The sequence below is a fragment of the Sebastes fasciatus genome, chromosome 18 (genome assembly GCF_043250625.1).
Source record: "Sebastes fasciatus isolate fSebFas1 chromosome 18, fSebFas1.pri, whole genome shotgun sequence".
NCBI classification, from domain to species: Eukaryota; Metazoa; Chordata; class Actinopteri; order Perciformes; family Sebastidae; genus Sebastes; species Sebastes fasciatus.
This window is the reverse complement of record NC_133812.1, coordinates 5,969,353-5,991,936: the sequence shown is the minus strand read 5'-3', so window position 1 is coordinate 5,991,936 and position 22,584 is coordinate 5,969,353. Positions and strand designations below refer to the sequence as shown.

The 22,584-nt window shown below is 42.5% G+C and overlaps 1 protein-coding gene and 1 long non-coding RNA gene across 3 annotated transcripts in view; one reads left to right on the top strand and one right to left on the bottom strand.

Annotated features, from left to right (window-relative positions):
• The window catches only part of LOC141756425 (uncharacterized), a 184,319-nt gene that overhangs the window by 33,199 nt on the left and 128,536 nt on the right, over positions 1-22,584 (top strand). The window lies entirely within an intron of this gene.
• On the bottom strand, positions 17,085-18,121 carry LOC141756424 (gamma-crystallin M2-like). Its single transcript, XM_074616114.1, has one exon. The coding sequence runs from the start codon at positions 17,800-17,802 to the stop codon at positions 17,248-17,250; it is 555 nt and encodes a 184-aa protein (XP_074472215.1). The 5' UTR covers positions 17,803-18,121; the 3' UTR covers positions 17,085-17,247.

Sequence of the window (22,584 nt, the reverse complement as noted above, 5' to 3'; positions counted from 1 at the left end):
TTCAATCAAATGTCTAGTGAGTGTGATAACACTGGCTTGTTATAGCAGACAGAGACACAGTCTGTTTGGTATGCAGGGAAGACTGTCTTCAGTATTTGTTGTCCCTGAGTTTTTCATTATATTCAGGGCACCTGGCTGCGGTGATTCACACCGTGTGTAATTGGCATGACGTTTACTGCAGCAATCATACCGTTTTTGTTGTCTTTGTTTGGACATTTGGTAATCCTTCCAAGCCCCATACTAGAAAAGCGCCACATGTAGTATTGGCCTGGAGCGTGATTTGGCCATAATAGATGTGGAGCATGAGGGTAGACTCATTTTCAACATAGATTTTGGGGAAGTATGGAGGGTAAGATTGCAGTTCGGATGGTGCTGACAGATTGAAATCACCCCGTCACTTGGCTGCAAAAGCTGGTCATATTTCGACACTGAGATTCGCGAAGAAAGGTGTCATCTGTAGTTTTCCTCACAGATCCCTGATTTGATAAGTCTGTTCTTGTTTTATCAAAATTGAAATAAGTGATAGTGACAGTGTCCTGAGTTATGACTCTTTAAACAAAAGAATAAAGGGTGCTTTTATGGTACTGCATACTGTATTTATGGGTTGCAGATGCAGCTTTGTGAGTTCCTCTTCTGGTGGAAAAAGATCCTGGCATTTCACGGCAGAGCTGTGGTCTTTGGTTACAGTAATTTACTTCAATGTAAAAAGGAGACAAGCAACAACTCTTTATTTATAAGAAATGTTAATAAATGTAAATGTTAAAGTTCGGTCAACCTACAAATACACTTATTGCTTCAGCTAAAGACTGAAATATCAGGTATGATTTACACATTTGCTTTTTAATTATGGAGCCTATTTTAGTTCAGTTGGTGTATTTTTATGAAAAGATCAGTGCTAGTTCACCTGAACACAGGGTAAAAAGGTGTTGCTGTATCACCTGAGGCTTCGTGTTTGATGGATTTGCAGTGACACCCCAATCCATATTCTTCCCCAGATTTCCTCACACTGGGGGACAAACCTACATCAATGCACTTTACCAATTTTTGGTTTGTTTAGCTCAAGCAACTGCAAACCTGCGGTAGCTTCCTAAACCCCTCCGTGGCATTCCCCCTTCGCTGTAGATAAGAAGTGATGCCGGAGAGCACAATGAGCACATTATGTCCCGTCACGCCTGTAATTCTCTTTGACGGATGGAAGGAAATTCTTCGTTATGTGACACACATGCACTGCTACCCTTGCCTGGATTTAATCCCACGTCTGGAGCTGTGTTTTTTTCTGCGTCGGGGTTTATGTGAAACAGGTTGAACATGTGCCCCGTGTGCTACAGATCATCAGAACTCAGTGAATTGACTGGAATTAAACAGCTAATCTCAATTGGGCTTTTTCATCCCTGACAAGACCTCTTGGACCTCCTTCTGTTGTACTCCATCAGGGGCTAATTGTGATCCCTGTAGACTGGGAATGTGAATTCCCCCCCCCCTTTTTTTGCTCTAGGGCATATGTACATATTCTCTGAGGAATGCCGGAAAGGCATTGTTGTCTTCTTTTGAAAGGTCTTCCGAGGTCTACGGATGTTATGTTCCCAAGCCCTCTGCATAGTGTAACAGTCCACTAATTGCTGGAGTTGGGAGTTTTCATAGAAAGAATGCAAGGATGTGGTCACAGTTGCTTGGGATTTGTCTCGAGGGATAAAGGCATCAGTGGGCACGTGAACAATGTTGGAGAGGGGATACAAAAGGAGCAGCTATGAATTAGGGACCATTACTAAATACCATGGCTGCTGAGCTGAGAGTCATTCAGTTTGCTCAGGAAAGTCCTCACAGATAGAACTGTAAAAGCTAAGGACCTGATGTAACAGCACATATTTGGGCTGGGTGTTGAGGCCAAAATCTTCTATCCCGATATAGGTTACATTGCAATGACACTGTTGCGCTTGGTGTCATTGGGAGTATGGCTGTCAAAGTTAATGCAATAATAACACGTTAATACATATTTGTTTTAAAGGCGCTAACTTTTTAACGCAACTTAGGTTGTAGCGGGTTCAGTTTTAGTTTAAATTTTCCAGTGAAGATACTGGCATATACTGTAGGAGGCTAAATAACGCTCCAAGCTAAACTTTTGTGAGGAAAAACTGCCATGGCCATTTTCAAAGGGGTCTCTTGACCTCTGATCTCAAAATATGTGAATGAAAATGGGTTCTATGGGTACCCACAAGTCTCCCCTTTACAGACAAGCCCACTTTATGATAATCACATGCAGTTTGGGGGCAAGTCATAGTCAAGTCAGCACACTGACACACTGACAGCTGTTGTTGCCTGTTGGGCTGCAGTTTGCCATGTTATGATTTGAGCATATTTTTTATGCTAAATGCAGTACCTGTGAGGGTTTCTGGACAATATCTGTCATTGTTTTGTGTTGTTAATTGATTTCCAATAATAAATATATATTATTGGAAATCTAACTTTGCATAAAACAGCATATTTGCCCACTCCCATGTTGATAAGAGTATTAAATACTTGACAAATCTCCCTTTAAGGTACATTTTGAACAGATAAAAACTGTGATTAATTTGAGATTAATCGCGAGTGACAGGCCTAGTTACGGAATGGACATATAGTGTGCTAGCGTTAAACATTCATATACATTTAATTATTATCTGTGTTATCTGGCGATGTGTACAACTAATCATAATATCAGTCAGACAGAAATCATTTTTTGGAAACATTTATTTGACCTGTACTTTGACTTTTTAGTTTGGCCCATGTACCATTCGCTAACATGGAGGGGGCGGGGTTTATGAGCTCTACTGCAGCCAGCCACCAGGGGGGCGATCCAGATGTTTTGGCTTCACTTTTGGGGAGCTGTCATGTCGCCCATCTTTCTCTACAGTCTATGGTTGTTACAGTTAGTTGGTGTGCGACAAAGCGAGCTGAGCATCTCAGGGTTGGCTCAGTAGCTTGATGATGGAGCTTAGCAGTAAAGCTTTAAAAATACATTTAAAGCATCTTCTGAAATCTATGACGCAGCATTTCTTGAATTATTTAGAGCTTGTTTGAATAAGAAAACGGTCATAATGGACGATGCCTTTATAAAACATCATAATGACTTACTAGCCATTTTCACACGTCCCCCTTCTTTCTATTATCCAAGCTCTCACAGACTCTGGCCTTTTAAAAGCAGAAATGAGTAGTTACATCATAACCAAGTGTCTGTATCTCAAGGACATTTTGATGACGGGCTGTGCGTGAGGACAATAGACGCTTTATCTCGACTCATTTTTGTTTTGCTGCTCTTTTCTTGTCGAGAACAAAAGGTGTCCAGGTTTGTTTCCCCTAGTGATAAGGCCGTCACTGGTTACCCAGTCATCTTGTGTAAATGGGGGAATTCAGTTACAAGTGACAACAGCGTTGGCTGAGAGTCTCTGGCTTTGTGCGTCAGCAGCGTCTTTGGAAGAGAAAAAGGCAGTTTAAAACAGTAGAATCTGCCCGAGGCTGTCACAGCTGCTCATCCATCCCAGTTAAACACAAAATACAGCTGACATCTTGGTCTTGATGCATTTTTAACTGACAGATCTATAGCACTAGATGCTGTTATGTTCTGTAGCGAGATTATTTAATGCTGTTTGGTTTTAGTAGTGTGTTTGTGGTAACCATGGCAACAGTAGTCAGCCGTTTTACATGGGCTTGACGTATTCAAATATTGAACTTCATCACCTGTTGCTCTGTACAATGTTATGCAAATCACCCTGCTCTAGTGAGTGAGGACATATAAGGGGTTTTGCATGTTTTGTCTATTAACTGCAAATCACACGCGCCTCATACATCACGATAACCCCTTTTAAAGCAGAGCGTGTATAACCTTTGCCTTTGCCAAATGTTGCTATCGGTTTACTAGTGTTTTAGTTTCTTACTGCGGTATATAAATCACTATGCAGAGAATTCAAACCTGTTTGACAGAAACAATCCCTCATGTCTGCTTTCAGTGTTGTCTGTGTTACTTGTTGTGTGATATTGTGGGTGTATAGTTACTGTCTTACCAGCAATAACTTCTCCCTCTGAGACCCCGACCGACTTTACTGTCTTTCAGGGAAGGAGGCTAAATAACGCTACAAAGTTAGGCTAAATTTCATTTTCAAAGGGGTCCCTTGACCTCTGACCTCAAGATATGTGAATGAAAATGGGTTCTATGGGTACCCACGAGTCTCCCCTTTACAGTTGCATCACATGCAGTTGGGGCAAAAATCATGCAGTTTTTGAATACAGTATAAATGTTATTTTCGCCTATACCAAAATCTTGTATCTGAATATTTCTGCATACTGGGGTCCCTAAACAGTCTTGGAATTACATAAATTAGGTATCACTGTAAAGCTGAGACTCTTGTGGATCCAATGAGCCCAACTGTATCCATGTGTGATGATGTTAGTCCTCATAGTAGCCATTTCATTGTAGTGAGACCACTTTTTGAACTTTGACCTCACTGTATAAAATGACCTGTGGTGACTTCTATGATAATCACAGTCTCATGAAACTTTACAGCCACAAACTAGAGACCTAGAGCATTCAGAGGACAGATGGCTTTCCTAGCTAGATTGACAATAAGTCAGCAGTTTCTAGAACAGAAGTGCTTGCCATCTAAATGCAGAAAAATGCAGTTCTTGCAGAAATCTCTGAATGTCAAGTGTCCAAATTAATTTTATTTTGAGAAAAGAACAAGTTGATTTATCAGAAATGGGAAGTTGTCCATCTTGTTCTTTGTGTTTATGGAAAACAAAGATATTGAGGCGTTTAAAGTGGCAGCAATGATGCACTTCTATCTAACCCGCTCGGTGACTCAGTTCTCCTGCTTATTAGTAAAGAAGTTAGTCTATTATTTCTCCTGCCAACGTTGTGAATCAGAATAACAACTGCTACACTGTGCCAGTTCTACTGCTTCCCTGTTTGCTTCCAGCACCCCATTAGCATTTTCCTTTTGACCGGGTGATGCTCAAAAGGAAGGGATGGCAATCCATCTCTCCTCAGGGGCTTTTTGTCTGTGGTGCTGGAGGAACAATGGGAGGAATTGTTTCCTGCATTGCCAACGATTCACCAGGGATGTTTCAGGTTTTGCTCATGCGGGGAGATGAAGATCTGTGTTGTGTCTCAGAGTGGTTGGGAAGACTTCACTGTCAGACAGATAGCTGAGTTATGACCGCAGTCTTTACTGTGCTCACTTTAATTGTTCTGCCAGAGAAGAAACTGATCTTTAGATTTCATGGAGGATTTTTAATTGCTTTTCAATGAACTCTGTCTTCTTGGATTCAAATAGACAAGTTACAGAGAAAATCATCCACAGAAACATAGTCCACTCAATATACTTCCAAACACTCATGGTTTTGCTAAAATATGGCAAAATACGCTGCTGAGTGGCCAAAACTGATGAATATTTCTTCTAAAGCACACAAAGGTTTGAACTATTCGAATATCTATTTTTGCGCATTATGCCGATGACACTGTGTTCTAACAGACCACGAGAGACGCAGCACTTTGCAGCGTGATGTTTTGAGCTGAACTTTTGTCGGACACCCTGTTTCTATTTATTCCTGTCGCTCGCTTTGAAAGCGCTGAAATGGTCGATGAACGGCTGATTCTGAGGAGTTATCTATATGACACATCCTAGTTTCACTACAAGTCACCACTTGTGATCGGATCTCACTTCCCCGCTGTATATGCAAATAAACACGTACCCTACATCATACCCCTAGACCAGATGTGTTGTTGTTTTTAACCGACAGAAGACGGCAGTAGTAATATCCTACATATTTGGGTACATTTTATGAACCTAAAAACATAAGACCGTCTACTGACGGTCCCCGGGGACCTCCGTACCGCCAACTCCGCCGCAACGGCAGCGCACAGAGTTTCAGAGAGCTGGGAATGAGAGCGGGCGGGCGGGCAAGTGTCAGATCTGTGCAGAGCATCGGAACAAAAACACAGACACATCACTGACAAGCTATTAAGCTACTGTATATAACTATATTTTAAGTAGGGCTGCATGATTTTGAGACAATATCTAATTGCGATTATTTTGAATGATATTGGTATTGCGTTTTGATTTGCAACATTACAGGGAATGATCATTTTTACGTCATTATTCTCATTTACATTGAAGAACATATACTGTATACTGTAAAAATGATTAAGGTGTGATTTTTGCAGGGATTTGCACCAAACTAAGATGTTTTCTTAAGTCTGTAGAATAAGATATGTGGACATCTTTTGACACACATTTCACCTTTAACAAATACTGCTCATTTGAATATTGCAGTAAAACCTATTGCGATTTCGATAAAATTGATTAACATCTCATAAGAGGTGATAATGATAAACAAATCTCATACTAATATGTCATATAATAATGGTATCTGGTGGTCGGACTCTGCAGGGGTCGAGTATAGTGAAAAATAATGTGCAAACAATGCAAAATCTACGTTGATTACAACCAGCTGTGACCAGCTGGCAAAGTGTTTTCGCCCCCTGAAGGCGCACGCACCCACGTTCTCACGTTCATGCGACCGTGGATTAGTTCGTTAGCTTTTTACTTCTGGTTTGCATTTACACTTCAAATATCATAACGACTGGTGTTCATTTGTGGAGATTATCTTGCTGAACTAAACATGTAGTATGAGTATTATAAACGTGCGTTTGCCACAGAGCTGATTTTCTGCAATACTCCAAAACCCAATGGAACAATCCCATTAGCCTTTTGTGGAGGGAACCCAGGGCGATGCTAACTTCCTGGTTCACCTACAAAAATATGTCCTCACTGCAGCGCTCTATAAATCATGAAATCAAGTTGAATTATTTTTACTTAATTTCAAAAATCCAATATTTCTTAATTTCACATTTTATTGCTTAATTTATATATTTCATGTATATATATATGTATATATATATTTCTGTATTTATACAATTATTTATTAGAAAATGTTGTGTTTAATTTGCACATTGTTTACTTCCATAGTTTTGAGGTGAAGACATGTCCACTCAGAGTGTAATCTATTTCAACTTGCATGCAAAATCTGCATGACACTATAGGTGGCATAGCACGAGATTCCCAGAAGAAGCCGTAAATGTCTAACTATAAATTATGTAGCTTATTGAGAAGTTATTGAAGTCATTTGACTTCACTTGTACAAAAGTGGAAGAAAAAAAAGGGGAGGACCACGAAGCAAATAAAATGAGTTATGAGCTGTCTCACAGATGTCCACAGATGTCACAGTAAGACACAGTGCGTGCTGTTACAGCTAATATCCCAAAATGTCCTGTTGTCCTGTTCAAATTCACGCCAAATGAAGTAAAATTTGCTTTGCATTGTGTTTGAATGCACCATTGGAAGGGAAAGAAGACACTCAAAAAAACCTAAACATGTTCCCAAATCCCAAAGTGGAAAGTTCTTATACAGATCCCCATTCAAGTATTTTTTAATGCATTGGGGTTTGTTGCAATCCAGTTGTGTGTGAGGCGGTATTCCCCAGCCCTCGCCGTCACCCCTCCCCTCTCCCACCACCTCGGACCCCCTCGGTAACTTGTGCCTCAGCCTGCTTCTGCTCTGGAGAATCCCGGTGACCTAGATTCAGCCAGAGTTTACTGCCGGCTCCAGCCCGGGCTGTTTGCACTCCGCTGCCAGCGCCAAAATCCACGCTGCGCTCGCACATCAGCGCTCTGACCCACATCTCCATGGCAACAGCTCCACAAAGCCCAGACGATGCAGCAGCAGCGGCGGCTGGCGAAGGGGAGAGAAGTGTAGGGCTCCCTGACCTGCAGAGGAGCGAATGGTGGGGCTGTACCCCTCCCCTCTCATGTTGGTTTTACCTCCCCTCACCCCCCACCCCCTTCACTCTCACTCCCCATTCACTGCCCTGCATGCTGATGAGTGGATTATCAAATGTACACATGAAGATGTAATGTCTCCACGGTGTCTTGAGGCAGACTTTTCATCTAATCGTTGCCAGTGATAGCAGTGATAGATTTGTCTCGTCTGCGTCTCCTTTAAACCATACTGCTGACTCCCGTCGCTCCTCCCATCCTGTGCCATATGCTCCCATAATTCACTGCCACACCCCACGTGTTGAGTTGCTCTGTCAGTGGTCTTCGCCCTTTCTCCATCTTGATTATTCTACTGTCGGTGTTCAAGCCAAGGCACACTATGGAATATCACACATTATAACAGGTCATATCACCGGGATTGATTCAGATATTTATTCAGAGGTATAGGACTTGGAAATGAACAGCGAGAGTAACAGGTTTTTGCTGCTAGCTACAGCAGTTTTCCAACAGCTCACACAAAGGGAAGCGGGCAGTTTGGGTTCAGCTCGCATTACAAAGTTGGCCCGTATCGGTGTCCTCGTCCGTTGCCAACAGAACCGCCTGGAATAAGGCTGGCCCCGCTCGAGTTTATCACAATAACACACTGTCACTTCACATTTACACTGGGTGAAACCCACCCTGCCAACTGCCACCGCTCGGCTCAGATAACACCAGTGACAATCAGCACTCTGTCTGTCCGTCTCCGGGTACCTGCTGGGGCAGTTTGTAACATGGCTAATAGCCACTCGGTGGCTGCCAGGCAGACTCCCAGGACAGGAGGATCCCACCTTAGTCTCAGTGTTCACCCTGATATTCAGTAAACCATAGAAACTGGTAGCTAACGGCCGTGCTGACTGGACAGATAATAACTTTGACAGTCAAGTCTATAAGCGCAGGCATCCAGGATTGAAAACTGGATATGTGATGTTGGATTTCCTTTAACTGGTCTCATCAGGATGACGGATGAATTCATGTTTCCTGTCGGACTAACTGAGTCAAAATGCGTCATCCAAACTGGCTTGCCATGCGCCCAACCGGGGTTTAATGAACACAGGTTCAAATAATAACTATAGGATTGTTAAAGGATTACTTATTTAGGAGTCCCCATTTACACCTCAGATAAAGTCCAACTGTTTGGTAGGCCTAAACTTTTGATTAGACAAGTAGGCAGTCTTCCAGTATTGTGACAGCAGTAGTATAGTTAGTATAGTATATTACTAGTATATTTTTGACAACGCTACCTGATACAGAAACCAAGCATGTATAGTAAAGAGAACTTGAGGGCGTATCATTTTTTTTTTTTATAATTTTTTTATTGTTTCTATAATTATAAAGAATAATCAATAAAAAATATATATATATTTTCATTAATTATTAAATTATTATAAAAAAAATTAAACATTTTTTTGTTTTTTTATTGAATTATTTCGGGATCAATAAAGTATCCATCCATCCATCCATTAATTTTGCCAAGTGGCGATGATGGATTTTGGGGTCATGTCCAGCCTCCCCTCATATAAAACGTGCAGCTCTGCTATCCAACAGGCCAGTCGGTTTCTCAGTTAGTCGACATAAAACAAGAACAAATCATCCAACTGGTTTGTGCTAAAAGTTCAGTTTAAAATGAAGCGTTTTAGTAGCTGCTTCCTCCTCTGTTTTTCATTCATGCCTTAACTGCACAAGTACTTTTTTTACACCAATTACTCATGAAAATATTTGTTTTATAATTATTTATCTACATGTTTAACATTGGGCTCTGAAAGCAGACGGTTTAAATTAAAATAAACCATGTCCCTGCAGTGCTGACTTTGTTGTGTATTCTTGTTCCCATTGTAAACTTAGCAAAGGAATGGTCTCGATGTTGAAAGTGAGGGATGATGTTGTGTGCTGTGTGTGTAACTACAGCTGAACCCACGATGATATATGGTTATTTTCCTGCAACCAGTTTTCTTATAAATGGGTCAAATGTGGGTAGAACATGTTTGTTAGCTCACTTCTAACACAAGCTTTATATATCATGGATCATTTTTTTCCTTCTTTTACCAGAATACATTTTGGGGAAGTCTTTGTTTCCAGTAAAATAGTGTATCTGTATACTGATATATACTGTAGATATGCTGAAAGTGTGCTCACTCTTGTGCAAGTGGAAAAAGGAAAATGTCTTACTGGGCAAGAATAGACCTTCTGACAGTGAAAGTCTATTTAAATCCTAAATTCCACTTCTTTATATCATGATACATTGAGATTGCAGCTAAATCTTGCATCATGGAAGGATACCTTTGGTCTTATGGCGTGTCAAGAAAGTCCCAAAATATAAATATAGTTTTTCATCCGGATCTGCTTTTGTGCTAATCTCAATTGTATGGTCAAATGAATTCCAGATTATATCCTTAAAAGAAATAAAGTGGCTGTAAGCAGAATGGTCAAAATATTTACCCACAAATTGCAGTAATAAAGAGCTGTTAATGAGAGTGTATAATGTGATACAGTCTGCTTGTACCGGCTGACAACACAAGAGCAGCTGTTCGCTTCAGTCAATGTGTGAAATAAGATTCTTCTCACTCTTGTAATACTGAATTCTTTCAGCCCCGTAACAGTTCACACCTGTTTTTTTTCCATGTACATTTACTAGGGAAATCACAATGAGGCAATATGAGAGACCCCCACACACACTCACACACACTCACACACATGTAACCTATGCTTGGCCTTCGGGTCATTGGTCTGATATTCTATCTGAGCCACCTTTCTCTGCCCTAAACAAGCTTTTCCAGTCTGTCAGCCTTATTCCATGGCAACCAGAGAAATAAAGGTCTGCAAAACAAAGACTCCACAAAACATAATGCGTTGAGTACAAATCTCCTCCCAGTGAATGCAACTAAATGCCTTTAGTTGTCAGAAACCCTATAGGGAGGTTGTACCTACTCCATTTGTAGTACAACCTCTGAAACTGATCCTTAAGACTCAATTTCAGCCAAAGGCCCCAAGCAAGGTCTTGTAAGATTTTTTTTGTCATCTGCTACCCAAACTTTCACTACTTAAAGGATAATTCCATTTCGTTGCAACTTAAAATAAGATCTATCAAGGATTCAAGGAACATTTATTGTCATTCTGAAACACAGGGTTGTGCAACAAAATACGGGTGTAGCCTAGACCATCCAACAACAGCGACAAAAGCACTGGTGAATTCTCTGGGCAGATAATATTGTCGCCATATTCAAACAGTCAAAATTCAACATCAGGGGAAACCTTGTCCATCAACTTTATGTTTGAGCACCAAGCATCAACACAGAGTCCACCTGTTCTCGTCCCACCGGAGTCCTGCGCTCTGTCCTGCAGTCGGGGCGTCAATAGCTTGATCCGGGATGCCACAATGGAGCCAGGTCTCTGTTAAGATGTGAGCACAACAGTCTCTGAGCCTGAAGTCTTATTTCATCCTTTTTATTTTCCTGTGGTCGGACATCAGCCACGAGTAAGAGTTCATCTTTTAGACCCAACTATGGGATCTACAGTTTGTGCCCTGAAGCACCCCATTCCAGCTACAAAGAGCTGATGCACTGCCACACAATGCTTCATTATTACCTCCACCAAGGCCGAAGGCCAAAGGAGTTTGTTTGTTTGTTTGTTTGTCTGTTAGCAGGATTACTCCAAGAGTTCGCGATGGATTTGAATGACATTTTTTGGAGGGGTGGAGTGTAGCACAATGAACAATCCATTTGATTTTTGTGCCGATTATGATCCGGATTAAGGATTTTTTTTAAGGATTCCGATCACCCTGACTATTAAAACCACAGGGTATAACACATGCGCTGTGTAACTGATGACGCGTTGATGACGCGTGACCCTGCCTCCTTCTTCGTGCAGAGAGATACGTGTGTGGATGAGTGAGCAGCGGCTCCTCCTCTGGCTGGGTATTGGAATAGCCTCAGGTCCTAACTGGGTTAGCTTAGCTCCCATCCCGACTCAACCTCCCCCTACGAAGATGCCGTGGGCGGTGATCGTCTCAGGGTCTGCTGCACTCTATCCAATCCCCATGCTCCCTTTTTCGATGTTGAAGTTCTTACGTCAGCCACATCTAGATGCGCCGCCATCGATCATGATAACAATGTACTCCCCAAAAGTATTTGCAGAAATCTGTGGTTACGGTGATATTTCTATAACAAATGCCGACAGGGCAAGAAGCAGTCAAACCATCAGGCAGTTTGTACACAGGCCGGCCGTCTTGCCAGATTGTCTAAATCTGTCTGTCTCGCTGTTCGACTGCTCATGTTTCTGACTCACATCATCGCCACATTCCGAGATCACAGCAAATAACTTGGTGAGCATCATGTTGTTATAACCAATAGGCATGATTGCCAACTATTCTACCGGGGGAGGGGCCTTCAGAGGTTTTTGACAGTCCGACGAGCTCTTACTTTGAAACAGGCTTCCTTCTCTTTTCTCTTCTAATTCTATCCTCTGCATATGTGGGAGGACTTTCGGTGGTAGACTGATCCCCCCAAGCCCCAGTTCCCAGCACCTCTAAGCCTTACAATAAATCCAGACTTGCCAATTGTAGTCCAGCTGTTGGGTACGAGTTGAGCCATGATCACAGACTGATGTGTGAGTTGATGTGAGCACAGGCTGGGGGCCGAACACACGGCTTCCTCGCACAATGAACCACCCAGAAGCCCCCTAAAGTGTCTAATCCTTTCCCACCATTGTCCACATATTCCTATGACTACGAATGACAACCGTCTTTCATATGTTTGCAGTTTTCATTGCTTGTGCTGTAGTTGAGAGTTTTGTTTACCCCTCTGGTTTTTGGTTTCCCTAGTAGTGCTGTTTGTGCCAAAGAAATGGCTGGCCTCCATTTGAGCCTTGTCTTGATGTGACTCACAAAAGCAGCTTGGATATAGCGCTCCACTCCTGCCAGACTCTGTTCTCTTTTAAACAGGTTTTTGACTAACCTTAGTGCCACTGTTGCCAGCGCCCAGACGTCCAAACAATCTAAAATGTGGCCCGCAGTCTTGTTAAACCTACTCCAGTAGCTCTCTCTGTTTTGCCAAGTCGTCCCCTTTTAGAGGAAGTCTCATGTATTTGTCGACCTGTGTCACTGTTCAAATTAACCGGCTTAGATAGACAGTGGATCCATGTACATGAGCTCATTGTTTGGTTTGGGATTAGCCTGCTCACATCTTTTTCCGAATGGATGATTTTGACCAAACAGGAGCTTGTCACATTGGATCGCCGCCCAAGATCACAGAAGGCAGTATTAAAACATTGAACAGAGTTATTTTCGGCACAATCCATGAATTATTTCTGCGGCTGTCCGACTTCTTCCTTCCTTTCTTTCATCTCAGACAAAACATTTGCTGTTGTCTGCTTGTAGCTAACCCCTGAACACAATCTTTCCCTACTAGGCAGACGTGTCAGACGAGGTCTCAGCTTCTGCTGAGAGACGTGTGTGAAAAAGTGAGAGAGGGGGAAATAAATCAATTGAAGAACTTGATGTTCCAGCCCAAATGGCTCCAGCATTGTATGGTGTTGTCGTGCTCCATCGCTGCCTTCAATGGTGCAAAGTTAATGTGAAGAGGCATTTGGCAGATGGGTGCCTTCTATTCATGAAAGGATGTGAAGAGGGATATTTTGCCTCTTTCCTTTTTCTTCTTGTGATCTCTCCACGAAGCACCAGAGGCAGAGACGGAGACGCTCGGCATTAGAAAGTCCTCTAAAGTTGTGTTTTGATGGTTGAACTCCTATTTGTCCGTCCACCCCTGCTGTGAGCTGTGAACAGGATTATGTTGTCTTTGGGAGTAGCTACTGAAGGTGTTTCCGCTTTAAAAAGCTCAATATTGCGCAGCATAATGAAGAGAAGACTGATGATTTCCGATTTGAACTATCATGCAGCTTCTTCTTCATCTTTTAGACCCAGCTATGGGATCTATGGGCCCTGAAGCACCCCGTTCCAGCTTCAAAGAACTGATGCATTGCATCACATGTTGCTTCATTATTACTGTTTAAGTTACTACAAAGTTTGAACTGGTTATGAAACAGTCTAAATTTACTTCCGATGCCCCTATATGACCTGCATAAGTAAACGACACCATCAGCGAGAAGATTGGCTATTTCTATATCATTATTTTCAACGCTCGTCATCGGTGCCACTGGGTCCAATCCAGCGAAAAACAATTAAATCATGCAGGTTCACCAGAACCTCCTTCAGCTCAGACTCCAGCGGGGCCTCCGGCAGCGACCAGCCCGCTACGGACAGACCCAGATCCGACTTCGCTGTCGCCTTCAATCGCCTATAATTTACCGCCTCGGTGTAAGCGTCACCCATACCAAAGCGCAGATAACATAAACGGACTCCTATAACATAAAATAGCCATACTGGAATTACAGTTAGTGCCGATGAGCAATCCATAACATATGTGAGTGTTCAGTTGAATCACTTTTGCTCTTTATTGCCAAAAAACTCACCGACTGAATCTCCCTCTGACAATCCGACCATGGTGTCCCTCCGCCGGACTGCCGGCCGGCGTAACTACTTTCCAGACTCTGTTAACATGTTGCTCAGATTAACAGATCTGGGTTCCCCGTTAAACAGACGATACTCTAAATTATAACGATGACTTTGTATGACTCCTAAAAATAGACTTTTCATTTCGGCTGATATTTAACTTTAACAGCTAGATGTGCGACATTACTGTTTCACCGCCAGTCAGCACGTCCACGCAATTTTTATAACATGTGATTTCTTTAAATCAGAAATCTCCTTTGTGTAACATGACCAATTTATCAGAAGAAGTGAGTGAATTGTGAAAAGTCTGTTTGATCAGTTAATTTACATTTTAAATGAACAAATATTCAACTGTCGGAGCAAAACCTCCGTTAACATATTGTTAAATTCCCAGATGAAGCTAGTCCGCCATTACACATTTTTTTTTAACTGCTGATTTGTTTAATCCTCTGCTCAGATAGTGAGTAGAGCCCTAATGTCCTCATTTGACCAAAACTGTCAGTTGTCTATTTTTCATTTTTACGTTATTCTTCAGCGATAAAACCAAGGCGTGATCTAAGTACGGAAGTGACAATTGAAACAAAACGGGCCTTGGCGCGCACAAGCTTGACCAAATTTGGCGCGTAACGGAAAAGCGGCTAATGAGATAAGATGCTAAAAAGCTCTTTGGAGCTGAGGAGAACTTCAGAATTGGTGATAATTATCTGTGGGTTCATCACTATGAGTGATTACATTACACATAATACCTTGATCTGGTGTTAGTACAAAATATTGATAAGTTCAGAATTTCTTTTGTTGGAAGAAGACAAGGAAATACACAGATGGAAAATAAGGAGAAAGCCAATCAGACCGCTCTCTGTCAATGACTGCCTCTTAGTCAGTCAACATACTGACTCACTGATACAGGTTGACAACTTACAGAGCCAAATTGCAAGAGTTGGACACACATGTGCACACCAACAGTGCCCGATGTCTGATCAACTGTCTGCTGTGGTGTCTGGGCCCAAAGGATGGTGATAGTTGGTGTTTGCAAGATGCAAGAAGCCTCCCAATGCTATTGGTAATTCTCATCTACCACCACCGCTAGTGGCTGCAGGGCTTTTTGTTTTACAACTTTAATATCTCAATAAGCTATTGGTGAACAGAATCCTTAAATCCCTTAGTCATCCTTAAATCCCTCAGTCATATTAATATAGGTTATTATTATAGGACTGCTATGAAAAGCTGGGCTCTACCCCAGTGGAGCTATTGGCTTTATCGTATCCCAGCTGCCTGCCTGTGTGAGGCTGCCTGACTAATGACTGTTATTTGTTCAGATCTACTCTAATTAGGCCTGACAGGGAGGGATGAGAGCTGTTCCACCTGCTAATGTGAGAAAAAGAGCAGACAAGGTCACAGAAAGCAGACACACCTTGACCTGCAACATGGGAGCCGGATTTCCCACGTACACGGGGACTTTGTTAGGATTAATGCGGAGACAGGAGGTGGTGGAAGATCCCAGCCCTGCCCTGATGCACAGACAGAGAGGAAAAGAAAGAGGCAAGACTGCCAGTTTCACCAAAAACTCCGCCAAATCTGTTTTCCCATTAGGCTAATATCACTCCCTGAGACATGTACTTCGGAGCGAGTTCAACATACCCAGGGTATCTTCTCGTTATCTGGTTTAACAACCGCGATCACGCTAAGCGGTCCTACGAAGGTGGTTATCAACTCGGTAAATCAACCCAGGGTTTCTCTATCTGGTTCTGAGCGTGTTCAGACGAAAGCGGCGGTGTTCGCACCATGTGACCAATCACAAACATGGATACAAGTCGGCAGGGCGGCACATTTTACAAACCAAGAGCAAACCATAATATCAGACAAATAGGAAGAAGTTAAAGACACAATCCAGACTAATAGTAACACAGCTGCAGCTGCCAAATGCAGGAAGGACAGCTGGCAAAAGAAAACAATTGCCGATGTGTGAATGCGTAAATTAACAGAGTTCTTAATTTAAAAGAAAAATCGAAAATCCGATATAGTCGTCTAAATGGGGCAGTGATATTATAAATAGCTTTCATTTTAGAGTGGATGAATAGATTACACTTCATTAGGCCCTTCGGTGATGAAGTGGCATTTTTTTCAGCCTTCTTTCAGCTGCGTCAGCCTTCTTTCAGCTGCGTTTTCAAATAAGAAAAATAAATATAAAAACATAATTCAAAGCGGTAATCACCCACAGCATACAGCCAGCTGTCCTTCCTGCATTTTTCAGTTTAAACTGTGTTGTTTTTAGCCTGGATTATGACTGTAACTTCTTCGTCTTTGTGTATTGTTATCATTTGATCCGCGCACTGAGCTCTGACTGGTCAGCAGGCGGTGCTTTCATACGAGTTGATCTCTTATCTGGAACGCTCCAGAGCAGGTTAGGTGTTCAGCATAAGTTACCATGGCGATCTACCCCGGTAAGAAGTGAACCACTGTCGTAGGACTGAAAACCCTGAAGGGGTTAACCCTGAAGTCCATCTTTCAATACTTCATCAAACTGAACCATATTTGTTATCGTTAAAATGTTTGGTTTTGTTACCCAGCCCTGTGCCTACATCAGCGAGTCGAGGGGATCGGAAGTTAAGTAGGAAGGTTGATGAGGTACATTTTAGAAAATGTAGCAAGAAGAAAGAAGATAATTGGAAGAAAAGGAACAAAGAATGGAAATTACTCCAACATAGCTTTGGTAACAAATCAGATTTATTAGGGTTCTTTATCAGCCAGCCTTCATTCAAAGACCGTCTGTATGTGCAGTTCAGTGGTTGTCAGTCATTTTCACCCATTTTCTGCGTATGTTGCTTCAGATAAGTTGTTTAGTCTCTAATTTTCTCGAATTTGTTTAGGAGCTAATTGCTGCACCGCGGCGAGTCGTCGTCTAGTGGCAGGAATCCATGATGCGCTTCATGCTCATGAACCTCATACCGCTCATGCCCATGCTGGAGAAGTTCCTGTACTCGCCGGGCCTCATGTACATCATCCTTCCTCTGAAGTTGGGCTGCTCGTACATCAGCCAGTGGCCCTCCATCACGTTGCAGGACATCATGTTGGACATGCTGTGGCGGTCCATGATGTTGTCGCAGTCGTCCATCAGCTCTTGCATCTGGCCCTGGAAGTTGTCCCTCTCGTAGATCCTCATCCTGTAGGAGCCTCTGTGCATGGGGATCATGCGGCAGGACCTGATGCAGTCGTTCATGCCCATCATGCTCATGTAGTCGGCGTACTCGCCCCTCCTCATGAAGTGCTGGTTTCCCATGAAGTTGGTGCGGTCGTAGACCATGAAGCAGCCCCTCTCCACCCTGCAGGAGTGGCAGCGGCTCATGTAGGAGGACATGTCGGGGCAGTCGCTCATGCACTCGTAGGAGCGGCCCTGGAAGTTCTTGTCCTCGTAGAAGACGATCTTGTTCATCATGTTCATGTTGCTGGAAGTCATCTTTGCCAGATGTTGTAGCTAGAGGCGATGCTGCTGCTGGTGCTGGTGCTGGTGGTACTGCACTTGGAGCTGAACTGCTTGTCTCCCTGTTGGAAACCTTCCCTTTTTATACCTGCCAAGCAGAGGTCCCCTTTGTGAAAACAGCCTGACCCAGCAACTTACCATAGAAGCCCATAGAGAGCACCGAGGGTTGTCCACATTTAGTGCTGTTCCCCCAAAAGACCCGACGAACACTGTCAGACAAAACCTCTTTTTTCAAAGGGTTAACACACGAAACAATAGCACCTTTGTAACACCTGGTTACATCACCGCAGCGCACAAAACCATCCTTAGCTTTGGAATTTTTGCTTTGTATCGTCGTCTCATGCTTAGCAGTTTGCCAGATCATCCGTTAATATTGTTAGTGAAGGTTAGTTATGCAAAACAAAAAAGCTCCCATATTTTAACAAACTTACATTATTTCTAATCATGTATTGAATATTTTAGTGACTGTTACTGATGTCGCAAAGAATATTAATTTGTCGGTGCTTTCTATTAATCAAGTAGCTGTTTCCACATGTGTTTTAATTACAGGCTGACAGCGTGCTATATAATTTAATTACATTAGAATAATTAAATTAGTTTGTCACAGTGTTAATGTAGAAGATTTAAGATATTTCTTTTTTCAGTCTTTAGAGTAAAATGAAGTTTGCAGGGTGTCGTAGATAAAACATTCAGCTACAACGTACCCTGGTATTTGAGTCTGGTGAAAGAAATGTGTCACTACCAGTTGATTCTGTTATTCAGGATAGAGGTCTGCATATCTGAGTAAGTCATTAACTGATTTTTAACGTTGCTTTGTTTATTTAAACTAGGGCTGTCAATCGATTCAAATATTTTATTGCATGATCAACATGGGAGTGGGCAAATATGCTGCTTTATCAGTGTGTCAGTGTGCTGACTTGACTATGACTTGCCCCAAACTGCATGTGATTATCATAAAGTGGGCATGTCTGTAAAGGGGAGACTCGTGGGTACCCATAGAACCCATTTTCATTCACATATCTGGAGGTCAGAGGTCAAGGGACCCCTTTGAAAATGGCCATGCCCATTTTTCCTTGTCCTAAGTTTGGAGCGTTATTTAACCTCCTTAGAGACAAGCTAGTATGACATGGCTGGTACCAATGGATTCCTTAGGTTTTCTAGTTTCATATGATACTAGTCGCGTACTGGATACTATCGCGTTAACTATAACAGCCCTAGTAAAAATATTTTCTGGCGGGCCGCATTTGACTATGTTTATGTGGTCGCAATCATCACTGAAACTCTGGTTGTCTGTCTCTATGTGTCAGCCCTGTGATTGACTGGCGACCTGTCCAGGGTGTACCCCGCCTCTCGCTGGGTTCAGTCTCAGCCCCCCCTGCGACCCTGTAAACTTTTGATAAGTGGCAACAGTTAATGGATTGATGGATTTAAGCGGGGGTAGGCAGTATATTTTTGGCATCATTGGGCAAAAATTCCATAATAACCTTTCAGCATATTGTAATTCAAGTATTCTGAGAGAAAACTAGACTTCTGCACCTCCTCATGGCTCTGTTTTTAGGCTTCAGGGAGACGTTGACCAATCACAGGTCATTTCATTGAGAGAGCGTTCCTATTGGCTATGCTCCGGCTGGTGGGCGGTGCTTGGTATTTCCTCAACTGATCTCAACATGGCTGCCGGGTCATAGAATTTTTCATATTACAGCTAAACAGTACACTACGAGATGATTCTGAAAACAGTTCAGGAGAGAAATAGGCATTACAGTAACAGAAAATTGATTCATATTTGATCAGCGCTGCCTAGTTTGACCGTTTGATCAGAGTTTGCGAGTGATTGACAGCTGCTCAGAGACGGCAAGGCTCCAGCTCGGCTCTGACTGGTTGTTTTCGTCTGTGGAATCCAGATGCCATTAGGAGCATCGAAGGACACATGATTTTTTTCAGATTACCTGTCTCATGCACTAATGTCAGGATATAATGACCGTTTTATAAAAATATATATTTTTTAATCTTATTTGCTCCATTTCTACCCACTGCTGCTTTAAAGGAAGTTTATTAGAATTGGTGAATAGTTCTGGCCGGCCTCAGCTACAGATTTCAGCCCCTTCAGAGCTGCCAAAAAAGGTTTTAGTCAAGCATTAAAAGTCACAATAGAAATATTTTAGAATCGAAAGTTAGCCAGTGTAGAGAGGCTAACATAATATACTGGGAAAAGCTACAAATGTGTAAAAGGCTGCCCTTAACACAGAAGAAGTTGTGGGCGACTGAACCAGACTCCAGTTTCATGTAAACTGTGACCGTATCACTTTCACTTCTTGTTGGTTCCAGTATTGCTTCACTCAGCATACCCCTCCACTCTTTTATTTCTCCTGAGCTTTTGTGGCTCAGATGTTTTCCTCCCTCGGCCGTGACGGAGGAGATGAAAGCGTTTACGCCCTCGTTCACGCAGGACTTGGAGCAAACAAGGCTGATCGTGTTTTTAAATCATGTTTTACTAAAGATGGAGACTCCCCGAAAAGCCCATAAAGCTCAGCGGCTCAGCTGTAGGTCGGGACGGGGATGTTGCAATCAGCTGACCGAACCATAACAGTGGATGTTATCACATACTGCCAACAACACTTTGCTGTGCGGCCACTCCATTAAACTCAACATGGCAGTTAAACTGAGTTATGGCATCTCTGGCTGCTGTTCCAGGTTGAACAAACAGCAAATGTCAGCACAAAGTGCTCGTATTCTCCTGCGGTGTTTGTCCACAGAAAGAATAGGGTGTGGGAGAGCAGCAGAGGAATTCCTGTGCTTTTGCTTTAGGGAATGTGCCTCGACTCCTAACATCACTGTAATATAAGGTCTGTACTATAGCTACAGTGCTGTGAATGGTGGCAGAACTACCATTAAGAAGGAATAACTGGGGAACAAAACACCTTGACTACATACCTAAGTATAAAAAAGTAGCATAAAATCTGAAGTTCAAAATATTGTATACAGGGTCTGAAATGAACTTTTTTCATCTGCCACTTTTGAAATCTCCACACTAAATGGAGGAATAACATTTTAGATCTGATGTCATTCAATGTTCGATATATATTTTACATAAAAAACATTATATGCATGTTAAATTACAGTGTTCGAATTACACCGTAGCTTCCGGGAAGCCCTATTTTTCTGGCGTGGGATGCTACTGTACACAGTACTGTACTGTACTTTATCATCTATTGTGGTTATTTGCATAAAAACACATAATTCAAATGATTATGATTATTTAAATATTTGCTTTGATTAAAAAAAAATCTTGGCAAGCTGCTTTAGAGCTTGTGTTAGGAAGTTAAACAGGTCATAATTCCCTCTCTATTATCTATTTTTTATTACTGTGAAAACATCTCCTTCAAACTTTTTTCCCCCCAAAAACTCATGATAACGTTGTAATTTACCTTTGCCCAGTCATCATGTTTTCCTGAGCACTTTGAATTTGCGCTGATAGGCAGAAACCTTCCGCACAGAACCCCCCCCGCGAAGGGCCTGGTGTCTGATGGTGTGGCGCCACTTTGGCCGTGCGGACACTTGTGACCCTAACCGATGCGGCAAGCATAAATCCCGCTCGACACTCTCATACTGTATGGGGCGGCTGTGGCTCAGACCGTAGAGCAGGTCGTCCACCAATCGGAAGGTCGGTGTTTCGATCCCCGGCTGCTCCGGGGTCACATGTCGACGTGTCCTTGAGCAAGACCCAAATTGCTCCCGAAGGCATAGTGTGTGAATGAGTATTTAGATTAGGTCCTGATGGGCACCTTAGCAGGCTCTGCCATCAGTGTATGAATGTGTGTGTGAATGCTGACATGTAGTGTAAAGCGCTTTGAGTGGTCAGAAGACTAGAAAAGTGCTATATAAATGCAAATCCATTTACCATATACGGTTAACATGTAGGAACAAATGTGTTCAAAAGGAAAGGGGTGAGGTCAGACAGTGATTGATTTCTGATGGAATGCCCCGCATCCGTCAGTTCATCAAGGCCTTCAGATGTGCTCATTCAGAGTCAGGAAGGTCTTCGTGTTTTTCCCAATTTGAATTTGTTATCTTACAAACAGCATAAAGACATCCAACACAAGTTAAACAGATGTGACAGGAGATGTCAAGAGGCCACAGGCTTATAGTGGACTTCCTCCAAAATGTCTTCCTCCAAAACTCAGCTTTCAGCTCAAAGACTCAGAGGACATTCTAAGGAATAACGTTGTCAATACTGTTTAATTGCTAAATAAAATATAATACCTGAACCAAACAGTGTGTTTTAAGGCCAGGAGCCAGAAGGGTTGAGCAGCACAGCTGTTGATACAGGGTCGGATCACTGATTAACTGAACTCTGATAAGAAGAGTCCAGCTCAGTGTGTCGGGAGCCCTGACTCACATGCTGCTTTCTCAGGGTAAAACCGACCGACTGGGACTGAATATTAACTTGTCATACGGAGTAATTGCTGCTTATTACACCGCACACAGCTGGAGACCAGCCCGGCCAGCCCCAGAGAGTCTAACTGCTGCTCTGTGAGCTACACACCAGGAACGTCTACTCCGTCTCCAACAGTTAACCTCAGTGAACAGCTGTTAATGTTCTAATAGGAACTTCAAATTCTAAATTTAAGTGATGTGCGGAAAGCAGAAATGAGTGCTCGTGATCATGTTTGTTTGCATGCGTTCTTGTGGTTATATAAAGTTTAAAGGAAGGGGGGGGGGGGGTTCAGTGAAGTTATTGAGAGTTGTCTCTAAAGGTCT

What these genes read in the sequence shown, in the direction of transcription:
- LOC141756424 (XM_074616114.1), bottom strand. Translation starts at nt 17,802, where the DNA reads ATGACTTCCAGCAACATGAACATGATGAACAAGATCGTCTTCTACGAG.